Raw genomic sequence first — 24,821 nt, 5'->3', positions numbered from 1 at the left:
GGGATCAAAACCCCACCACAGCAGTGACCTGAGCCATTGCAGTGACAATAGTAGATCCTTAACCAGCTGTGCCACGTGAGAACTCCTATAGAGTTGTTATATTTGAATTAATGTTAGATTTTTAGGTTGAATATTCCCAATTAGGTTGTCCCAGGCTAATGATGGTTGTGAATTGGATGGTCCTGAGCTGGTGACAGGTGTGTTGGGATCCAGACATTCCAGCCCTCCCGTTAAATTCTTTGAGTCCCAAACTGATGCAAATAGCCTATTCCAGGTCCTGCTGTGTGTTTTCCAAATATTATTTTCTCTGTTAGTTTTTATGTGGAAAGGTCTGGGAAACACTGGGATTTTAGGCTTAGAAGTAATGCCTTGGAGAGAACTGTGCACAAAATCGTCATGAATGTCAGCATTTCCCTTTGGCTGGATTCCTTAAAGGGTCAAAGAGTATGAACTATTTTAAAGTTCTTGATTCATACCAGAAAAAGCCCACTGGCCATTTTAACCGGGAGTCTCCCAAACCCTTACTGTAATTAAGTATTCTTTTAAAATATATGAGTGAATAAACAAAAATTGCATGAAATTAATCATGCTGATAAAAGTAATATGGAATATTTTTAGTCCTTAAAGTTGGGTTTCTTTGTTTACTAGTAAATGTCTTCGATTACAAATGATCAAAATTTACGTCTATTTATTAGATTCATATATTTCTGTTTTTTTATGATTTGTCTTTTCTTTCCATCAGCTGTGTTTCTTTTGGGATGTTTGTTTTCTTATTGACTTGTTAGTATTTATTATGCATAAAAAATAATGATTTGTATTTTATACTCGTAAATATTTTTAGTAATTTTTCTTTTGCTTTTCAATGTTGTTCATGATAGATTTTTATTGTATTGAACCAATGCTTTTCTCAATCATTTTTAAATTTTATTTATTTATTTATTTGCTCTTTGCTTTTTAGGACCGAAATCCCAGCGTGTGGAGGTTCCCAGGCTAGGGGTCAAATCAGAGCTACAGCTGCAGGCCTGCGCCATAACCACAGCAATACCAAATCTGAGTCACATCTGCAACCTACACCACAGCTCACAGCAATGCTGGATTCTTAACCCATTAAGCAAGGCCAGGAATCGATCCTGCAACCTCATGGTTCCCAGTTGGATTAATTTCTGCTGCACAACAATGGGAACTCTTTTTTTTTTGCTTCTCTCTCATTTTTTTAGACATAACTTTACTTTCCCACTATTAGAAATCTACCTAGAAGTTCTTTAACACTTTCCCCTGAAATTTTTTTTTTTTTTTTTTTTTTTTTTTTTTTTTTTTTTTCCTTTTTAGGGCCACACCCAGGGCATATGGAAGTTCCCAGGCTAGAGGCTGAATAGGAGCTGCAGCTGCCCGCCTACACCACAGCTACAGCAATGCCAGATCTAAGTGGCTTCCACAACCTACATCACCGCTCGCTGCAATGCAGGATCCTTAACCTGCGAGGGGAGACAAAGAGCAGGGACAGGGAGTAGGGCCCCATGGATACTAGTCAGGTCTGTTACCACTGAACCACAACGGGAACTCCCTCCCCTTAAATTCTTTAATCAATTTTGAGTTTATTTTGGTGGTCATTGTGAGGCAAGAATCTAACAGTATATTCTCAAATAAAACTTGTTAGTGTTATTTGGTTTTGAGAGCCCACCTCTTTCTTATTTTGAACTTTTTATCTTAATTTACTGTGTATGATAATCCCATAACTAATATTTATTTAATATTATTTTTTGCTAGATATTGTACAGACATTGTTCCTTACTGTTCACTAACAGATCTTAGTTATTACCCAACTTATAGATGGGGAGACTTAGATTTCAGGAGATGTGATAACTTGCCTTGGGTACCTCAGTTTGTAAGCCAGGGAGCCAAGACTGCACCCACTCCAAGTGGTCCAAATCCAGAATTTACTCACTTAATTACTCTACCATCTGGACAGTGGAGAATTAACTTCTGTTGACATGTGCACTATTTTTGTAACTTTACATGTTTTAATAGAGATAAAGCCCTCTTTTTCATTCTTCTTTTGCAAAATCAAGGAATTTAAACATCGTATAATAACTAGCTGTTCTTTATCAAAACAGCCCTGAAATGTGACTTCTTATACAATTTTAAAAAAAACAGATTTGGGATTTGGTTTTTCAAGAGAAGCTTCGTGTATTCTTTGCCAGAATACAAGAACCTATTCACCCACCAGTCTCTGCACATTATTTAGTTTGCTTATATAAAAAAACATTTCATCTAGTGATTTTTGCAGGATTTCTGAAACAAAGCTTAAATAATTTTTACAAGAGTGTTCTAAATTAGAGATATAATTGAGATCTTCACTTCCGGTTATTTTGTTCTGTACATTGGGACATTTTGATTCAGAATTAACACAAGCTTCTTGGGAAAAAGGAAACTGAGTAATTTGAAAGTAAATATCTCTCTATGATGTCACAACTATAAAAGGTTATTCATATTTCTTAAGAATCATGAATCAGATGCCTGTATTTATTTTATTTGAATGTGAGTTTCTGGAACTTCTCATTTCCTTTTTAAGTTTCACTGATGTTTTCCAGTGTTTATTAAGAAAGTATTTGCATTCCAATAGTAAGAATGCAGACATGTCGTAAAAGGGAATTTCTAGAAGGCTCATTCAATCAGAGAAGAAAGATAAAGGGTTTATTGCCTAAGGAGGCAAACTTCAAATGATGTCAAGAAAAAATAATAAAAAATGAGCCAACATTATACTTGGAGACCATTAGAAGTTGAGAAACATCTGTGTAGAGTCTGTTCTTCGAGGAGAGACAAAAATATCCCAGCTTGGAGGACCTGTTGCCCAAAGACAATAAAATGAGAGGACTCAGTACTCAGACCTTGGACATGCAGCTCCTTTATTTGTACCCCAGATGCCGTTTCCTTACACTTGTCTCTTCCCGTAATCCTATTGCCAAAACTCGGCCTCTGTCCACTAAATGGAAATGCAGAGACAGAGTTTCAGGTGAAGGGGAAAATGATAGCTTTTGTTGCTTTGCCAGGCCAATGAGGCCACAGCAGGCTAATGCCTTAAAGCCTGTCTCCTCCTTTGGGAGAGAATAGGAAGTGGTTTTACAGGGCAGGAGTAGAAAATAGGGCCACAGAGAAGGATCAGGATAGGTGCAAGCCTGCATTCTTCAAAGCTGATGTTTAGTGGCCTGGGGACTGGTTCTGATGGTCCTACTTCTTTCTGGAATGAAGAACGCTTCACCAAATAGTTAACATCTTTCATTTGTTGGGGATTATAGTTCTGCAGAAGAGCTCAAAGATGATGTTATGTGAATCCCTTGAGGGAGAACCAGGCCCCTACCCCAAACCTGCATTATTGTTTTTTGACTGGATCTTGTCCCAGCATCCAGTCTCTTCCATGATCAGCAGTGGTTTGAACCTACCCATTGGAACTCAGGGAAGGTCATGGAGGCTGAAGCTTATTCCCTAAAACAAGAAGTGGGGGACACAGATGCTTCTGTGGTCAGGAGCCCCACAGGGCCCTGCTTGGTTTCAGTCCCACCACTTGACACCATGTCAGTGATCAACCTGGGAGAAATCAATAATGCTTTGGTGGACTTGCCTCACTCCACTGCATTTCTGGTAGGTCACAGGATGAAACAACACTCCCTGACTCTAATTTGCTTGCAGTTCTTTCCACACCCCATATATATTTCACTTCAAAATCTCTTCTCTTTTCATCTCTTTCTTCTGATCCCCACCGCTACTCTCAGTAGAAACTTCTTTCTACAGAACCCCACTACTCTTTGTCCCAGCCAACTCATCTAGGGAGCAGGGAATTATCCTAGAGCCCTCAGTCTGCCTCATCCCTTGGATCAGGACAGTCCCACTCACCATCTTAACATTTCTGAACTAGTCTCCTTGAATTTCTTTGCTTGCATGATAGTCCAAACCAGGAATTTTCATCTGGAGGCTAGCAGACTACACTGATAAATGTGTGGACGGGGAACGGTAAATGGCTAGCAGTTTGCTCTCCCTCGGATTGTTCCCAAAGGGAAACTTCTCGTCTCATCACAGAAGGAATTCAGAAGCATGATGGAAATTGAGAAAGAAAAGTGAGGATTTATTTAAGTGAGAAATACACCTCTTAAGGAGAGGCAGGCAGAGAGGTAAGCAGCTCTCCTGCGTGCTCTTGTGCCCCGGTTATAAGGGACATCTAGTTGCATGGGCTGAATGTTCATTGGGAAGGAGGGCACCATGATTTTGGACTTTCTAGCCTCCAAAACTGCAAGAAATCACTTTCTATTGTATGTAAACCATCTAATCTATGATATTTTGTTACAGGAACCTGAACAGACTAAAACAGAACCCAAGTCTGTCATACTTTAAAGTCGTAGTTGCCGACTCTGTGATTCAAGTAATCACTTTTCTGTCTGTTTCTATAGGGAGCACTGCTCTGGGCTCTGCTCCCCTTCAACTAGAGCAGTTCCAGTGTTATCTGTCTAATACATAAGGTTTGGATGTAAGGTGTATTTCAAAAATAGAACTACCCTGCTATAAACAAACTTTGAAAATTACTGTTCAAATTGTTGGGAAATGTGAGCATTTACTCTGTTTTCTTATAGGGCACTAACATTAACCTAGAGTCCTGTATTCCTTTTGCATCATGTGAATGTCTTGTTTTTCTTATTAAACACTTTTAGGGTTCAAGGATTGAAAGAATTATAAAAGTAATTTCTCTTACAAAAAATTTATAAGAGATTTTAAATGCCTTTATGGTCCTGAAAAATTATGTTTTTTGGTCAAGTAACAAGCACATTCAATTATATTAAACAAAAGGACATTAAACTTTCTTTTTGGTCATGCCCACAGCATGTGGAAGTTCCTGGGGTGGGGATTGAACCCATGCCACAACAGCAACCCAAGGAGCTGCAGTGACAATGCTGCATCCTTAACCCACTGTGCCACAAGAGATCTCCAAGGATACTAAATTTTTAAAGACTGATAAAATTAGATATGAGGCCACAGTTTTAACTTCTTATTCTTTAAATCATTTGCAAGCATGTCTGAATAACTCAGAACATATAGATTTCATTAAATATTTGACTGCATCTTTGAATTACTTAAGAGAGAAAAGAAATAAAACCCAATAAATACAATATGTCATTAATAAATTAAACTTGTTGAAAATCCATGAAGAAGTGTTTTCTATTTAGGGACTGACCCCAGCCAATTTATTGCTTTCACTTTTAACAAATATTAAATTTTAACTATATTACTCCTAATCCAAATTTTAAACACCACATTTCCACTTTTCTCTCTTTTTGTGAGATTGCTTAATTATTTAAATTCTGTCTTTGAAGGCCATTGCTACAGAATAAAGTTAGTTCATGAATGTATGATTCAACAACACCTCCTTAACATTTAGGACAACCTCCTCATTCCGCTGTTGACTATTTTTTTCTGCTGGACAAGAGAAGACTGATGTTCTCTATTTCTTAGATGAATAGTTTTTTTTTTCCAAACAGCTGTTGACATAAAAGGAAAGCAAAGAAACTTAATGAATCATCTTTTGTATATTGAAAATTCAGGCGTAACATACTCATTTTATCTGTGGTTTTTCAGTCTTTGCACAGCAATGATGTACAAATGTCAAATAAATAGTCACCTTTTGATGTGTTTTCACACAGTCAGTAAAAGAGACTGTAACAAGGCTGACTTTGTCTTTACACTTCTCTGTGGCTGATTCAGAAGTCAATAACTAACATTCACTTGTTTCAGTTTAGAAAACACTCTTACATTGTTGCAACAATCATGGAAGTAAGTATTGTTGTTATGCCCATTTTAATGATGTGAAAAGAAGCTCAGAGGGAATAACTTGCCCCAAATCACATAGAGTTAGAATTTCTTTAGGCTTGTTCTGAATGCCCTTTAGAACTTTAGCAAGTAGATGGCAGTGAAACTTACAGAATCATCAACCAAATTATTTTATCCACTTTGATATGCATTCAGAGATTTCCATGTTATAGATTCTTGTGATTATCAATATTAAGATATTTTTACCAGTAACATAATAAAGTTATTCATCTCAAGATATTCAGCACCTAGCACAGTGCCAAGAAGAGGAGATGCTTGTTGGATTGAATTGAAGGAGGAAAAATCACTCTGAGAATATTTGGGTGTTCTTTCATTCATCAGCTACCTTTTCCAAAGGGCTCTTATCCTAAATAGAATATTGTGGTTTTCAAACATAGAGTGACAACTCTTATAGCTGCACTTAAAGCTGCAGGTCTTGGGAACCTCCCAGTTTGCTGGAGCCTGTTGGCTAGGCTGAAGGTCATAGGATGATGTTGGTCTGAATAATTTCCATTTTGTGGGCTTCGATCTCTTTTAAAGTTTCTCCTTTTACATAATTAAATAACAGTACCTTCTAATCAGGTATTGAAGTATGGTGTGATATTATTAGTATCACTGCAGCTATATGTCAGCATAACTATAAATAATGGAGTTGTGCTCAGGTTGGCAGTGGAAACCCGGAGGTCCCGGTGCCTCCACGGCATGTCCTTTCTTCTAAAACAGGCTGGGAAAACACTTCCTTAAGCAGAATGCCCTTGAAACTGTCTAATTTTGAGCTCTTACCTTATGGAAAATAAAATCCTCTGTGTTTTCAATCTCTTTACCTATCACTGCCTTCATTTTCTCTCCTTAATGGAAACCTAATACTCTCCCAGACATTTCTTCATCACTCATCCTTTTATGCAAATACTCATTATTTTCTCATATCATATGAGAGGCAATACTGTGTTTATCCTAGTCCTCTATTGCAACTTATTGACCATTCATTTTCACCTCCAGAGTAAAAATTCTTCTTTCACTGAGGTTCCTATTACTTGACACAGTGTCACCTTGGAGCTTACACTCCTTAGTCATTGAGGACTTTGATATTTGACATAACCAATCTATCCAACATGCTGTCTTCAAAGTTTCTTTACCTTCTATGCTTAAGTAGCTTCCATCCAATATCTGACATCTGTGATCACATCCTGGACCTTATCAGTCCTAGTTCCTTCTATCTCTGGATTCAAACTCAGGGTATCAATTGCTATTGATAATAACCTTACGGTTTCTCACTCCCTTTGTCCCACACCTCCCCTTCATTGCTTTCCTTAAGAACTCCAAACCTCAGCATTGCCCATGGCTGCTCTATTTAACTGAGACCTCAAGGTGCTATATAGTACCTTGCTCATATAACCTTCCTTTGGTGCTAACATCCAGCCTCAGGTCCAACCAACCCGTTCACACTGTATTTTTACACATAGGCTGATGAGCCCATCAGAAAGAAATCACATAATTATGGAGGTTGTTGCAGTGCAATATTAATGCCCTCTAATTTTATTTCTTAATTCACTTTGGCGGTCCATTTATCTGTCCTTAATCAGCTTCCAGTCTCATTTTCCATATCAGGTATCCCAAACCTATTCCTAGCTCCCTACTTCTCAAGACAATAGAACCAACAACAAACCAAACCAAACAAATAAATAAGACTTAGATCTATCAAATGTGAGTTTCTTAGGATCTCATAAACCTATACTTATTATTATCATTATTATTATTGGCTGTGCCCATGGCATGAAGAGGTTCCCAGGCCAGGGATTGAACCTGTGCCACTTCAGTGACAATACCAGATCCTTAACCATTAGGCCATCAGAGAGCCCCCAGCCTATACTCCCTCTTATATATGAGCAGCCCTTCACCTTTATTTTTCACCCATTTCAAAGGGAGGTTTAGATTATCCTATTTCAGAATTGCTCTTGAGAAAACCCTTTCATTCTTTCTGTCTAAAAATATCTGTTCTTTTTCTTCTGTTTCATGTTTAACCCATCCTTTCTTATCTTTTTCTTCAAGCTATGGACTTCCTCAAGCATCTCCCAGTAACAAACACATAGATGAATTATTTCATCTTACACTGCTAGTTATCACTACCTTTCCCTGTTATGCCCTTTACATCAAAATCCTGGAAAGACTTAGTTTCCTTTCCATTCATTAATTTAGTGCAAAATGAATATTTATTTCTTTATAGCCAAATCCTATGAATTTACTATAAGCCTTCATTTTATTTAATCTTTTTGTGAAAAATTGGCATAGTTGACTCCTGTTTCTTTATTTTGGGGGCTTCTGCTTCTTTTGTTTTCTGAGATGCCATTCTTCTCTGATTATCTAACTCTCTGACCTTCTCTCCAGCTCGGTCCTCTTATTAGGTCTCTTCCTCTGCCTACCCCTAAAGTTTTGGTGTTTACCAGTACTACTTTTTGTCTCTCTTGTTTTTCCTTCTCACCCAGTAGTGTCCTTCACACTCATGACTCCTGTTGGCTTTAAGTCCAATTCTGTCTTCTGGATCTGTCCCCGAGGTTCAGAATCTTATATACCAAACTCAACCCACCAAACCAAACCGAAACACCACCACTACCACAAAGAAGAAGAAAGACAACATAGAACCTACTCACTGAATATCCTGTTGGCATTTCAGTTTTGAAATGTCAAAGCTGAAACCATTAAATGTACCTTGTTTTTGCCTTAATTCAAAATTCTTTGCATGTTTGACCCAAGCTATTTTGAAAGTTATCATTACCCCTTCAGTCTTATGTTCTTATCAATCCATCTACTCAAAACTAAGATTTTTCTAAAATAAAAATCTGATATCTGATCATGTTACAGTTTCTGGTAGGATAACATTCAGCCTAGTTGTTGGCTTGACATACAATAATCTGATCCAACCATCTCTTCACTTTGTAGCCTGCCTCTCTCTAGCCATTGAGAGTGGTTTCCCATCCTTGGAACTACTGGCTAGTAGTGTCAAAGCTTTCATACTTAAATATTTCTCTTCATGGAAAACTCTCTTAGCTTCTTTTTACTTCTTGAGTCACCAAGAAAACTCCTATGTTCTATTAATAGTAAGCTTTACAAATCCTTTCCCTTTATATCTTTCCTTTTCGTGCCATTTGCTGATGCCTTCCTGTGCCCATCTAAATCTTATGTGTTATGATTGTTTAAGGAATTTTGTTGCTAATCTATCTCAGTCTATTGGATTCTAACCCCCTGAGGTTAGAAACTGGTCTTATTTATTTTTATGTTAGGGAAAATTATGCATACAAATGAATGAATGAATGAATGATTTAGCTATGAGTCTGAAAATTTGTCACTTTTCTGTTTGCTAATGATGTAACATACTGTGTTGCTTCCTTCTGCAATTGCTCTTTGACTGTTTTGTCCAAGTATGGACAAGCTCAAGAAAATAGATGTTTAGGCAGAACCAGGGAAAAACCAATCATTCCATTACACCCATAGATGCAGAAACTCTTTGTCCTTCAGTGTTTTAATCAATCAATCAATCAATCAATCAGAGTTCAGTCAAAAAATAGTTGTTTAGTCACTGTGGCTAGTGCTATAAGAAAATGCCCAAGACACATGGGATATGATTTCTATTCTCAGATATATCATCTAGTCATAGGAAGTAAGGCATTCACTAGAAATTAATTAGATTAAAATTGAACATATAAAAATAAAGTTGTGATAAGAACTGATATTTACTTTCAATGTTTCGCTTGCTGTATTAAGTGTTCTTATTCATGATACATACTTTTCACTGCAAATCAATGGTAAATTATCTTCTTATTATTAATGAGCAAATTAAGGAGAGGTTAATTAGACTTTCTCAAGGACACAACTTATAAATTGTCCAGTGATAATTCAGACCCAGGCTGATTTCTGAGCTCTCAATAACCCAGTACCAGCTATTTAAGGGTAGAAAGGAAAGATTAAGACAAGTATTACTCCAGAACACTAAAGTAGACTTAAAAGCATAATAAAGAACTCTTGAAAGAAATGGAACTTGAAGGAAATCTTAAATGTTGGGCAGATTTTCTATGTGCTATGAGAAGGTGTAAAACACAGTACATGAGAAATCGACATGTAAGGAAGTCTTAGAGTTTAGAATAAGTGCAGGGGCCATAGAAACCTGCAAATGTTGCAGCATGATTTGTTACTGAGTTGTAGAAATGATGCTAGACTGTGGATCCTTCCCGCTAATTTGAAAGCAATAGCGATCTCTGGACACCTCTGTACACATTCTGTTAATTTTGAAGTAACCTAGTGGCTACTTGATATAATTAAATTTGAGTGGAGAACAATTATAGAAATGTTAAGGATACCAATTAGAAGTCTGTAAACTTTGAATAAGATGATGAATTTATGAACCCAGAATAGCCATAGATAACAAAGAGGAATAGCTTGTTTTTTACTTTGCATTTTCCCCATGTGATGGTTTTTACTCTACTGAGATACAATTTATGTATCATAAAATCCACCTATCACAAGAATATAATTCAGTGATTTTTGGCAATTATTGTGAGTTACACAGCCATCATCATAATCCAGTTTTAAGACATTTTATTCACTCCAATAAGATTTTTCATGCCCTATGTATAGGTAATCATTATTTCTACTCCCAATCCCAAGAAACCACTAATCTACTTTTTGTCTCTCGATAGATTCACAGCATTTGAACATTTCACGCAAATGGAATCACATAGCATGTAGTCTTTTGTATCTGGCCTCTTTTACTAAGCCTAATACCTTTGAGGTTCTTCAATGTTGTGATCAGTAGTTCATTCTTTTGTATTGATAAATAGTAATATTCCATTGCTGAATATACCACACTTTGTTTATGAGTTTATGGACATTTAGGTTGTTTCCAACACTGAACATAATAGAATAATGCTTCTATGAAGAGTCACATGCACATCTTTCTGTGGATATGTTTTCATTTCTCATGGGAGATTCTTAAGACTGGAATTGCCGGGTCATGTGGTCAGTTTATATTTAACTTTTGCAACTTTTAAGGGCACAAATCAAAGCTATGAAACATGGAACTACCTAGGGCCCAACAATTCCACTCCCAGGGGTATTGAAAACAGGTGCTCAGAAAAAGCTCCTTTATGACTGTTCATAGCAGCACTATTCACAGTAGCCAAAAGGTAGAAACAACCCAATGGTTATCAACTAATGAATGGATAGACAGAATATAGTACAAAATTATATACAGTGGGATATAATTCAACCATTGCAAAGTTCAGATACATGCTACATGGATGAGCACTAAAAATATTACACTAGGTGGAGGAAGCCAGACACAAAAGTCACATACTGTGTGATTCTACTTATATGAAATGTCCAGAATAGGCACGTTCATAGAGACGTAAAGAAGACCAGGGATTGCCAAAGGCTGAAAGGAGGGGAGAAAAGGAGAGTCATTGACGTAATGGTTTGGGGTTTTCTTTCGGATAGATGAAATTGTTCTGTAATTACATAGTGGTGATGGTTGCACAACACTGTGAGTATACTTAATTTCATTGACTTGTGCACTTAAAGATGATTGAAATCATAAATGTTTTGTTTATTTTACCACAATAAAAAATGAAGCTTTCTATGAGCCACAAACTGAAAATGCTAAAATGCACATGAATATAGTAGACTGGTTGGTGCCCTGCTCCTGGAGGGTCAGAATGTCCAGGGGCAGTTATCTTTTCTTAGAATCAATTAATCATCCTCATTATCACCATAGCTCACTAATTCAGTGTCTACTCCGTTCTTACAGTGGTCTAAGGGCTTTACAGACACTATCTCTATTTTCATAGTATTCCACCTAGGCAGGTATCATTATCCCCAGTTTTCAAGATTAGGAAATAGGCCACTCTAAAATTAATCTATCTGTAGTTTCAGAGTTAGTAGGTGTTAGAACTGAGATTCAGGAGACGTTCTCTTTTATTTTAAAGCCTGTGGATTTTATACTGTATTTTGTTCTTCCATATTTGTAAGAGCATGCAGTAGCTGGAAGACTCTACGCACATAAGAATAGGAAAACAAAGCTTTATTATTGGAGAAGGCAGAGGAACCTGGAAAGAGACTCTAATATAGGAAACCTCAGTGTTTTAGGAAATTCACATTGTGTTTAATGCTAGTGGACCCCTGGGTAAACTGGAACAATGACCATAATTTATCCCATATTGTAACATTGACAGTTCTTAGCTCAGCATATGTTTGCTCTAAGCTGATTTCATATATTCTGGCTTACTTCCAGGAAGAACACAGAGCTCGTAATTTCAATTACATGGCATTTCAAGTAGAACCATGTCCTGATATTGGATGGAGGGATTAGAGTTGACTGCCAGGACAGCAACAGGGTTCAGAAAAGGATTATTATTTTTAGGTCACTTTAAGGACCAAATGGACCTGCTTACCACTGTGCTTGAAAACATTGCAAAGGCTAAAGGACTTAGTACTCAGTGAGTCTCAATAGAAATATGTAGCTTGTGTGAAGTGGTTGTATACAGGGTCCTAATAGAAGGTTAAAACACATTACATTAAAGGTTTAGAGGATTGGAGTTCCCATCGTGGCACAGCAGGAACAAATCTGACTAGAAACCATGAGGTTGTGGGTTCTATCCCTAGTCTTGCTCAGTGGGTTGAGGATCTGGTGTTGCCATGAGCTGTATGTAGCATGGGTCACAGACTTGGCTCAGATCTGGCATTGCTGTGCCTGTGGCGTAGGCCGGCAGCTACAGCTCTGATTGGACCCCTAGCCTGGGAACCTCCATATGCCTCAGGTGCAGCCCTAAAGAAAAGACCAAAAAAAAAAAAAAAAAAGGTTTAGAGGATTGAATTACAATCAGTCTCCTAAACTGTGGGTTAGGATTAGTTTGATAAAAAGATTTAGCAATAGTTGTTAGAAAAATATGAAATTACTTTGAGAAATCATTGGCTATACTAAAGGAAACAAACAAACAAAACATCTCCAAGTTTAAATAGACAGACTAGGGGTTAGAAGGGATGTATGAATTATTTTATTATGACATTGCTTCCTGAAATTATTAGTAAAATTCCCATTGGGTTGAAATTTTTAAAATATGAAATATTTATTCTGTTTATTTAAAAAAATTAATCATATTACAAACAATTTCTCAAAATTTCTCGTATCAACTCAGATATGTATCACAATGTCCAGGCTCAATGTTCATCAGGTTTGCATTTAATTGCATTCTCAGCTTCACAGGCTCAAAGTATAGAGAGAACCCTAATAGCAATCCCATTCTCAAACATCTATTTCAAGATCTTCCAACTTTTCCTCAACTTTTCCAGGTTAAAAGAACTCATCTCTATTAAGCTTGTTACAGAACTTGTTCTTACTTACAGTGATCAAACTTTGGTGCCTTCTACCTTCCACAGGTTGTATTGATGTCTCATTAAATTTAATTTCCCTCCCTTTGAGTTCTATGAATGAACAACTCCTTAAAACTTTTTCACTGATTTCCCTGGGAACACTTATAACTGTGAGTTCATTCTTTGTCACTCAGGATGTTCTCTTCCTTTGAGCAAATTGTCAGAAGTAGCATTTTGAGCTGGAGCTGGCGCACAGTGGCTCTCAGGAGCTGGTGCTACCTACCATCTTTCCCAAGTTTGTGTTCAGTGACATCACATTGGAACTTGAAAACAACGCTGTGGGAATATTTAATCTACAGACATCAGCAAATGCTGCAGAATAAGAGCCTTAACTGTTAGCCTTAATATCATCATATCACTGATATTAAGAATTCAGGTTTGAAACAAAAAATGTTGCTATAGAAACTGATAGGTCGGTTCTTTGATGTCACTGGCAAATTTTATTGTGGATGCACTGTTGGGGCTCCTGAGCCTGGCTCCCAAGAACTTGTATCCATATAGAGAATTCCACAGAGTTGTATATAATATGCGATTAGCATTTTTCAAATTTAATTAAAGTGGAGGAATTTTCTCCCATTAGATGCGATATTCTATAGGTCAGAGACTGATTGGTTGAGGGGAAAATGTTTCTTAATTTTAACATTTTTTGGTATGGTTGGATCAGCATTTTCTTTTAGCTAGCTCTTGAAATGTTTTTTTGTTTTTTTAATCCAGAATATCCCTATCGATTTGTAGATAGATTTCTTTTGAGAATAGTATGGATCCAATTCCTTACCAATCTACCAAGAATGTTGATTTTAAAAAAAAATGATAGATGATATCTTATAAAGCACTGGACTGCTGCACATTATTTTGTTCTTCAAGGAATGCATAAAAGAAAATGACAAATAGTGTAGTTTTGGTCATAACACTGGAATATTGAAAACATGTTTTCTTAGATGAAATGATCACTCTTTTATAAAAAATGAGCACCCTTAGATCATACAGATGTGCTTGTGAACACTGAATATAATATTTAATACACTACGGGAGCATGTAGCCTATTTCCTTAATCAACTGAGATTTGTTTATTAAGTTATTAATATGGACCCTTTCACCACACTTATTGCATAAAGCCTCACAAAGGAAAAGTGGAAAGTGAAATAGTTTTAGCCCTAAAGACTTTCTGGTCTCTTAGGAGGATTATCTTTACACTGAGATGAAAATCGTTCCGTAAATTGTATGATACAGACAGTATACATAATGTCAGTGTAAAGACAGGAGAGCCTTCCATAGATTGAAAGATTAGATAAGATTTCACGGGAGACTGAACTTGATCTTTGTGTCACAGAAGTTATTTTTGATCATTTGTTTAACTACTTGACATAGTATCTTTTTTGATTTTTGCAAAGTAACACACTAAAAAGAGAAAACTAGGAGCCTCAGGTACATTTGATATGACCCTCCTTTAGAAATTGGAGGATGTAGTTTACATATGACTCAGGCCCTGTCTTGCAAATTATACTTTCAAAATCTTTTTTTGTTTGTTTTTGGAATGTGGTTTCTAACATGATAAAGAGGATTCTGATGTGTGAATAACAGGCTCCATATTGTTGAAATTGACTAATAACTTTGATCTGTCCTGCATGGCCCTTCCATGACATTTCTTGGTGTGTGTTCTGTTCCTGGCGAGGAACAGAGTCACGGTCAGTGGTGCCAAGCCTTTCTGTGGCTGTTGGAGGGGTCAAGCAATGCAGGAAGCTCTGAGAACGCACCTCCCACATTCTGTGCAAGTTCTCATTTCTGTGGTTGATGTCTAGCATTTGGTGACCATGTTCTTTCAAGCAATTCTGTGCATGTATTAACTTCAAATTTTTTTCTTCCAAAAAAAAAAAAAAATGCCAGGAGTAATTTTGGTTAAACAGAGTGATTAAAAAAATATAGAGCTACATGAATCTTATTATGCTATGGGCAAAAAACAAACCAATAAATCATACTGTAAACCAATAACACAAACTGTTGACCTTAGAAATGGAAAAGTATATCCTGAAAGTGTTACTTTCATATTTTTTTTCTAAAGCTAGTTAAATTGCTACCTTAGTTCAAAGTGGAGAAAAGAAGCCAAAACCTGCTACTGTGAGTGAAGTTGAAAAGTATGTTCTTTCATGATTACTTGTATTAAGGGGTAAAATTCCTTTTCGATTAAACAGGACTTTTAAGAATTTGGTACGGAATGTTAAACAGCAGGTGAAGGTTGAAACCTTGAAGCCAAAGGAGACGTTAAGTAAACTTAACCCACCCAAATTGCCTTGAAATGAATAAATCTAGAGCTTGGGATGCCTAAGTCTCTCCTGGTCACCGTGTATTAATGTCTGACTAAAGTGAAGCTGTGCTATTTGCATGGAGAATGGGATTTTTAAGAAGACAGAAATGCAAAGACAACTCTAATAGGCTCTCTCTTTGAAATTCTTCTTTTGAAACTTTTAAGGAGATATGAATGACATAGTCTACCAATCATGGAAGAAGTATATACTAAAGTGTTTACATAAAATGTCTACTTTTACATGAAAGCCAAGGTAGAATAGATTTCTCATGGCAACTGTACCATTTATATCTATGTAATTTGGTTAGCTGTGGAATAAACTCATCAAAACACATTTAAATGGTTACTCAACCTTCAGTTAACAAAGAGTTCTTAATATATTTCTGTGTGTTCAAAATCTTCTTGGAAATATTTAAGCTTGTAGGAAATTCCTGAACCTAGAAAACTGAAAATTCTATAGCACAACTAGAATGCATATTTTTTTGGTTGCTTATTCTGATGAAAGACAGTGTGTACTATATCATTATAAATATGCACATCATTTCAAATGCTTTCCTTCCAACTTGCAGTAAATATTTCTCACCAGGCATGTAGAAGGGATATTACTAGAAAATAACAGGATCCGTCAGGGTCACTGCCTTCAAAATAGAGCCTGAGTTCAACCTTGGAAGAACTGTCATGATTTCACTGTCAATGAAGGCTGTATCTCAGATTAGTGAGGTCTCCTATTGAGTATTCTTGACACTGAGAATATTAAATCCTCTGTAAATCCCTATGGACTATTGACAAAAGGGTCCGCACAGTGTCAGTAATGACAGTAAAAGAGTAATAAGCCAGTGTCATAATGCGAGTTGCCTTTACAAATTGAAAAGGTGTCATTCTCTAGTCCTATGCTCTGTTCTGCACAGATGATTATCTTATAATCATCTTTTTTCCATTTTTTTAAAGTTTCATTGAAGCATAGTTGCTTTCCAATGTCGCGGTAAATTTTCACTGTACAACAAAGTAATTCAGTTATGAATATACACATATCCATTCTTTTATAGATTCTTTTCTGGTATAAGTTATCAGAGAATATTGGGTAGAGTCCTCTGTGCTATACACCAGGTCCCCATTGACCATCCATTCCATATACAATAGTGTGCATATTAATAGGCATTTTTTTTTTTTTTTTTTGCTCTTTTTGCCTTTTCTAGGGCCGCTCCTGTGGCATATGGAGGTTCCCAGGCTAGGGGTCTAATCGGAGCTGTAGCCGCCGGCCTACGCCAGAGCCACAGCAACGTGGGATCCGAGCTGCGTCTGCGACCTGCGCCACAGCTCACGGCTACGCCGGGTTCCTAACCCACTGAGCAAGGGCAGGGATCGAACCCGCAACCTCATGGTTCCTAGTCGGATTCGTTAACCACTGTGCCACGACGGGAACTCCTCAATAGGCATGAAAAAAAAAATGCACAACCTTAATAGACTGAAATAGACCCCTTAATAGACTGAAAAAAAAAATGCACAACCTACAAGTTGAGAATTAGATTTAATTCAGTTGCTTACTGAGAACTGTAACCCAGGATGGCAGCCTCTCAAATAGCTCTGGGGAACTGTTCTGAAGAGGCAAGGAAGGAGCCAGGATATCTAGGGGTTTTTGTTGAAAACAAAACCCAACAAAAAACAAAAAGCGTATGTAGTCAAACATCAAAAGGTTACTGTTAATCCCAAGAAACAAACATCTTGCATTAATGATTTTAGTGCTTTTCTATGTATAGGAAGATGCCAGAATCTGGGCCCACTGAAACTCTTCCTTAGAAATGCAGCTTAACTACCTAGGGCCAGTATCCTGTTTTCTCTATCCCAAATTCTTCTCAGGGTGGGCTGTCAGGAGCAGCCACAGTGGCTGATGGCTTTATGGCTGCAACGTCCTTTGTTATGAAAATGGCAGGCAACATTCTCTGTCCACACCAGATTCAACAGTGTAGAAACTGCTGTCAGGAGGTTCAGTAATTTTTTGAGATTACAAAACTAGGGAGCAGCAGAGCAGCTTTGGCACTGGTCTGCGTGGCTCTGCAGCCAACACTCTTTATCCTGGTAGATCACTGCCTTTCTCTAGATGTCCAACCAACTTCCATTGCCCAGGCCACCTGCATACTGAGGGGGGAGTCATACCCTTGGCATTGTAAGAAGTCACTGTACATAAAATGTGTTTGTGGCTTGGAACTAAGATTGACTGTCCCCAGTGTAAACAGACAGTGAGGGTGAGTGTGGCCAGCAGCCCCTATTTTCCTTCAGATCATCTGATGTCCTTTGCATCAAATACAGTAACCTGACCAGAGTGTGTGTGTGACTGAAGGAATGAGATGAGCTGGGAGACTTTATTTTTCCTACGTTTGTGGCCTGAAAGAGATACAAGTAGTCAAATGCTGTAGACTACTTACACAGAATTAATTCAGTTAGGAACTATTTTATTCTATTTTTAAAAGTAATTCTACTACATCTCTGGTCTGAAATTCATGATAAATGTAAAAAATATACTCTTATTTTCTTCTAAAACTTATAATTGATATTCATTCATATCACTCCTTCCCATAAATCAATGATATATCCTAGTGCTATTCCTCAGATACTTGCTCAGCACCTATGCTGGATGTTCTGCCAAGTTTGCAGTTCTGAGGTGAGGGGTGTGGGTGTGGGGACAATTTTGACTCTAAATTGAGTCTTAAAGGGTGAAGAGAAGTTATCTATGCTTACTGGAGAAGCTTTTTAAAAGTAGAAAAACTTAAATAACATCTTCTTTAAGTAACCTGTATTTTGGGTTTTTTTTTTTTTTTTAAACAAATAACATTTTTAATAATGAGGCCTTTAAAAATATAATTTATATTTTCATTTGACATTTTACTAGATGTTCTACTCTCTGCTCTTTGTGGTTAAATAACTAATCTAAAATTAGTATTGTTTCTTTTTTTTTATTACTCAAATGAATTTATCACATCTGTAGTTGTATAATGATCATAACAATCTGATTTCACAGGATTTCCATCCCACAGCCCAAGCACATCCCCCCACTCCCCAAACTGTCTCTTCTGGAGACCATAAGTTTTTCAATGTCTGTGAGTCAGCATCTGTTCTGCAAAGAAGTTGTCTGTCCTTTTCTCAGATTCCACATGTCAGTGAAAGCATTTGATGTTGGTGTCTCATTGTATGGCTGACTTCACTTAGCATGATAGTTTCTAGGTCCATCCATGTTGCTAAAAATGCTGGTATTTCGTTCTTTTTGATGGCTGAGTAATATTCCATTGTGTATATGGACCACATCTTCTGGATCCACTCCTCTGTCAATGGACATTTAGGTTATTTCCATGTCTTGGTTATTGTAAATAGTGCTGCAATGAACATTGGAGTACATGTGTCTTTGCGAGTCGTGGTTTTCTCTGGATAGATGCCCAGGAGTGGGATTGCTGGATCAAATGGTAGTTCTATGTTTGGTTTTCTGAGGAATCTCCATATTGCTTTCCACAGTGGTTGCACCAATTGATAATCCCACCAACAGTGTAACAGGGTTCCTTTTTCTCCACACCCTCTCCAGCACTTATTGTTTGTAGACTTTTGGATGATGGCCATTCTGGCTGGTGTAAGGTGGTACCTCATCGTGGTTTTGATTTGCATTTCTCTAATAATGAGTGACGCTGAACATCTTTTCATGTGTTTTTCGGCCATCTGTATGTCTTCTTTGGAGAATTGTCTGTTTAAATCTTCTGCCCATTTTTGGATGGAGTTGTTTGTTTTTTTGGTATGGATCTGCAGAAGGTGTTTATAAATTTTTGAGATTAATCACTTGTCAATTGTTTCACTTGCAAAGATTTTCTCCCATTCTGTGGGTTGTCTTTTTGTGTTGTTTAGGGTTTCCTTTGCAGTGCAGAAACTTTGAAGTTTGAGTAGGTCCCATTTGTTTATTTTTCTTTTTATTGTCAATACTCTAAGGGGTGGATCTGAGAAGATGTTGCTGTTGTTTATGTCAGAGAGTGTTTGGCCTATGTTTTCCTCTAGGAGTTTTATAGCGTCTGGTCTTATATCTAGGTCTTTAATCCATTTTGAGTTTATTTTTGTGTATGGTGTTAGGGAGTATTCTAATTTCATTCTTTTCCATGTGGCTGTCCAGTTTTCCCAGCACCACTTATTGAATAAGCTGTCCTTTCTCCATTGTATATTCTTGCCTCCTTTGTCATAGATTAGTTGGCTGTAAGTGCATGGGTTTAATTCTGGGCTTTCTATCCTGTTCCACTGATCTATAGTTCTGTCTTTGTGCCAGTACCATGCAGTTTTGATGACTGTTGCTTTGTAGTATAGTCTGAAGTCCAGGAGCCTGATTCCTCCAGCTCCATTTTTCTTTTTCAGGATGTCTTTGGCTATTCTGGGTCTTTTGTATTTCAAAACAAACTTTAAAATATTTTGTTCAAGTTCTGTGAAAAATGTCCTTGGTAATTTGATAGGGATTGTATTGAATCTGTAGATTGCCTTGTTAATATTATCATTTTGATAGTATTAACTCTTCCAATCCAAGAGCATGGTATATCTTTCCATCTATTTGTGTCATCTTTGATTTCTTTCATCAGTGGCTTGTAGTTTTCAGAGTACAGGTCTTTTGTTTCTTTAGGTAGGTTTATTCCTAGGTATTTTATTCTTTTGGATGTGATGGTAAACGGGATTGCTTCCCTAATTTCCTTTTCTGCTTTTTCATTGTTAGTATATAGAAACACTATCGATTTCTGTGTATTGATTTTGTATCCTGCAACTTTGCCAAATTTGTGGATAAGCTCTAACAGTTTTCTGGTAGTCTTTAGGATTCTCTAGGTATAGTATCATGTCATCTGCAAATAGTGATAGTTTTACTTCTTCCTTTCCAATTTGGATTCCTTTTATTTCTTTTATTTCTCTGATTGCTGTAGCTAGGACTTCCAGAACTATGTTGAAGAGTAGTGGCGAGAGCGGACATCCTTGTCTTGTTCCTGATCTCAGCGGGAATTCTTTCAGCTTTTCACCATTGAGAATGATGTTCGCTGTGGGTTTTTCGTATATGGCCTTTATCATGTTGAGGTAGGTTCCCGTTATGCCCACTTTCTGAAGGGTTTTTATCAGAAATGGGTGTTGGATTTTGTCAAAGGCTTTTTCTGCATTTATTGAGAGGATCATATGGTTTTGATTCTTCAGTTTGTTAATGTGGTGTATCACAGTGATGGATTTGCAGATATTGAAGAACCCTTGCATCCCTGGGATAAATCCCACTTGATCATGATGTACAATCCTTTTAATGTATTGTTGGATGAAGTTTGCTAGTATTTTGTTGAGGATTTTTGCATCGATGTTCATCAGTGATATTGCCCTGTAGTTTTCTTTTTTTGTGGAATCTTTGTCTGGTTTTGGTTACCAGGGTGATGGTGGCCTCATAGAATGAGTTTGGGAGTATCCCTACTTCTACAATTTTTTGAAATGGTTTCAGAAGGAGAGGTGTTAGCTCTTCTCTAAATGCTTGATAGAATTCGCCTGTGAAGCCATCTGGTCCTGGACTTTTGTTTGTTGGAAGTTTTTTAATCACAGTTTCAATTTCAGTTCTTGTGATGGGTCCATTCATCTTTTCTATTTCATCTTGGTTTAGTCTTGGAAGATTGTACTTTTCTAAGAATTTGTCCATTTCTTCTAGGTTTTCCATTTTATTGGAGTATAGTTGCATATAGCAGTCTCTTATGGTCCTTTGTATTTCTGTGATGTCCGTTGTTACTTCTCCTTTTTCATTTCTAATTTTATTGATTTGAATCCTCTCTCTTTTTTGCTTGATAAGTCTGGCTAGGGGTTTATCAATTTTGTTGATCTTTTCAAAGAACCAGCTTTTCGTTTCGTTGATCTTTTCTATGGTTTTCCTTGTTTCTATTTCATTGATTTCTGCTCTGATCTTTACAATTTCTTTCCTTCTACTAACTTTAGATCTTGTCTGTTCTCTCTCAAGCTGCTTTAGATGTAAAGTTAGCTTGTTTATTTGGGCTTTTTCTTGTTTCCTGAGGTGGGCTTGTATTGCTATAAACTTTCCTCTTAGAACGGCTTTTGCTGCATCCCACAGGTTTTGGAGTGTCATATCTTCGTTGTCATTTGCTGCTAGGTATTTCTTAATTTCCTCTTTGATTTCTTCAGTGATCCATTGGTTGTTTAGTAGCATGTTGTTGAGTCTCCACGTGTTTGTGTTTTTTTCTTGTTGTTGATTTCCAGTCGTATAGCATTGTGGTCGGAAAAGATGCTTAATATGATTTCAATTTTCTTAAAGTTACTGAAGTTGGATTTGTAGCCCCGGATATGGTCAATCTTAGAGACTGTTCCATGTGCACTTGAGAAGAATGTGTATTCTGTTGCTTTTGGAAGAAATGTCCTATAACTATCTACTAAGTCCATCGGGTTTAATGCTTCATTCAGGGCCTGTGTTTCCTTATTGATTTTCTGTCTGGTTGATCTGTCCATTGCTGTAAGTGGGGTGTTAAAGTCCCCCACTATTATTGTGTTATTGTTAATTTCTCCTTTTAAGGTTGTTAGCAGTTGCCTTATATATTGTGGTGAACCTGTGTTGGGTGCGTAGATATTTAAAATTGTTATATCTTCTTGGATTGATCCTTTGATCATTATGTAATGTCCTTCTTTGTCCCTGAAAATATTCTTCATTTTAAAGTCTATTTTGTCTGATATGAGTATTGCTACTCCAGCTTTCTTTTGGTCCCCGTTTGCATGAAATATTTTCTTCCATCCTCTCACTCTCAATTTGTATATGTCCCTAGAAGTGAAGTGGGTCTCTTTAAGACAGCATATATATGGGTCTTGTTTTTGTATCCATTCAGCCAGTCTATGTCTTTTGGTTGGGGCGTTTAGCCCATTCACATTTAAGGTAATTATTGATATGTATGTTCTTATTGCCATTTTATTAATTACTTTGGATTTGTTTTTGACGCTCTTTTTCCTTTCCTTTTTCTCTTGTTCTTTTCTGCCTATAGAAGTTCCTTTAGTATTTGTTGTAAGGCTGGTTTAATGTTGCTGAATTCTCTCAGCTTTTGCTTATCTGAGAAGGTTTTGATTTCTCCTTCAAATCTGAACGAGAGCCTTGCTGGGTAGAGTAATCTTGGTTGGAGGTTTTTTCCTTTCATCATGTTGAGTATATCATGCCACTCCCTTCTGGCCTGCAGAGTTTCTGTTGAAAAATCTGCCAATAGCCTTATCGGGGTTCCCTTGTATATTATTTGTTTCTTTTCCCTAGCTGCTTTCAAGATTTTCTCTTTGTCTTTAATTTTGGTCAGTTTGATTAGTATGTGTCTCGGGGTATTCCTCCTTGGGTTTATTTTGTATGGTACTCGTTGTGCTTCCTGGATTTGAGTGAGTGATTCCTTCCCCATGTTAGGGAAGTTTTCGGCTATTATCTCTTGGAATATTTTTTCTGTCTCCTTCTCTCTCTTCTCCTTCTGGCACCCCTGTAATACGGATGTTGGTGCATTTCACGTTGTCCCAGAGTTCTCTGAGACTCTCTTCATTTGTTTTCAATCTTTTTTTCTCTTTTCTGTTCTGCATCTGTAATTTCCACTAATCTGTCCTCCACCTCGCTTATTCATTCTTCTGCCTCCTGTATTCTGCTGTTAGCTGCTTCTAGTGAATTTTTTATTTCAGTTATTGTATTTTGCATCTCTTCTTTTTTAAGTTTTATATCTTGTATCTCTTTGGTCAGTGTTTCCTGTAAGTTATCCATCTTTGCCTCCAGTTTATTTCCAATGTCTTGCATCATCTTCAGCATCTACAGTCTAAAGTCTTTTTCCTGGAGGCTGAGAATCTCTTCATGGCTTAGCTGTTTTTCTGGGGTTTTTTCTTTCTCCCTCGTCTGAGTTATAGTTCTCTGTCTTTTCATTTTTATAGGTGTTTGGTGTGGTGACCTTCTTACAGGTAATAGAGTCGTAGCCTCTCTTACTTCTGATGTCTGCCCCCTGTGGCTGAAGTCATTATGGGGGCTTGGTGTAGGCTTCCTGATGGGAGGGGCTAATGCCTGCCCTCTGGTAGGATTCTAATCCCTCTGGTGGGTGGGGCTTAGTCTCTGGATGGGATTAGAGGCAGCTGTGTACCTGAGGGGTCTTTAGGTAGCCTGTTTACTGAGGGGTGGGGCTGTGATCCCACCTGGGTTGTTGTTTGCCCTGGGGCTTCTCAGCGGCTGGCTGACGGGTGGGGCCAGATTTTCCCAAAATGGCCACCTCCAGAGAAAGGCACTGCTGCTGAATATTCCCAAGAGCTTTGCTTTCAATGTCCTTCCCTCACAACAAGCCACATTCACCCCTGTTTTCCCAGGATGTCCTCCAAGAACTGTGGTCAGGTTTGACCCAGATTCCCTTGGAGACTTTGCTTTGCCCTGGGACTCAGTGCACGTGAAAGTCTGTGTGTGCCTTTTAAGAATGGGGTCTCCGTTTCCCCCAGTCCCATGGAGCTCCTGTGCACAAGCCCGACTGGCCTTCAATGCCAGATGCTCTGGGGCTCTTTCTCCCTGTGCCAGATCCCCACATGTGAGAGTTTGATGTGTGGCTCAGAACTCTCACTCCTGTAGGTGAGTCTCTGTGAACCAGTTAGTTTCCAGTCTGTGGAGCTTCCCACCCAGGAGGTATGGGGTTGTTTATATTGTGAAATAACCCCTCCTACCTCTTTATGTGGCCTCCTCTTTTTCTTCTGGAGTAGGATATCTTTTTTAAGGTTTCCGGTCCATTTTGGTGAAGAGTGCTCAGTCTTTAGTTGTGAATTTTGCTGTTTTTAGGAGAGAAGTTGAGCTCCAGTCCTTCTATTCCGCCATCTTAATCCCATCTCAGTCTTGTTTGTTTTTTTTTTTTTAAGTTCACTTTTGTAATTGGAAGGAAATATTAAGAAATGTTAATCTAAACAGCACTAGCTTGGGAGTGAATCTGCATACTACAGTGAGCCAAACACTCTATCTGTAAATAAATATCCTCATCAAAATATTGAATAACTCAGATGGTGTTGATTGATAGGATTTTGAACAGGACTAGTGTCTCTATGAAAATCTGGAGTCTTCACATATGGATATTTCTTCCTATAGATGAAAGAGAACTCTTCTTTAGCTAAACACAGTTGACAGAAGGCTTAATAGATGATTTACAGATAGAGTGATCAGATGCATACCAAGTTTATTATTCCCTTGAAACAATTTCTTCACCATAACATGATAAGTAGACATCTTATCAGT

General features: G+C 37.5%; 1 protein-coding gene across 48 annotated transcripts in view; it reads left to right on the top strand.

Annotated features, from left to right (window-relative positions):
• The window catches only part of C4H8orf34 (chromosome 4 C8orf34 homolog), a 470,609-nt gene that overhangs the window by 276,858 nt on the left and 168,930 nt on the right, over positions 1-24,821 (top strand). For 3 of the 48 annotated variants that reach the window (XM_085022211.1, XM_085022205.1, XM_085022204.1), the window contains exon 11: positions 959-1,662. The exons of the other annotated variants lie outside the window; for them this stretch is intronic. In XM_085022211.1, coding sequence (XP_084878337.1) covers positions 959-994 — 36 coding nt within the window. In that variant the 3' untranslated portion in view covers positions 995-1,662. Of the gene's footprint in view, positions 1-958; positions 1,663-24,821 lie in introns of those variants that run through there. 48 annotated transcript variants of the gene reach the window in all.

The sequence above is a fragment of the Sus scrofa genome, chromosome 4 (assembly GCF_054392235.1).
Source record: "Sus scrofa isolate SSC_HxYL_T2T_F1_AM1 chromosome 4, Sscrofa_HxYL_maternal_Yorkshire_Landrace_v2.0, whole genome shotgun sequence".
NCBI classification, from domain to species: domain Eukaryota; kingdom Metazoa; phylum Chordata; class Mammalia; order Artiodactyla; family Suidae; genus Sus; species Sus scrofa.
This window is presented reverse-complemented; position numbering and strand designations above follow the sequence as displayed.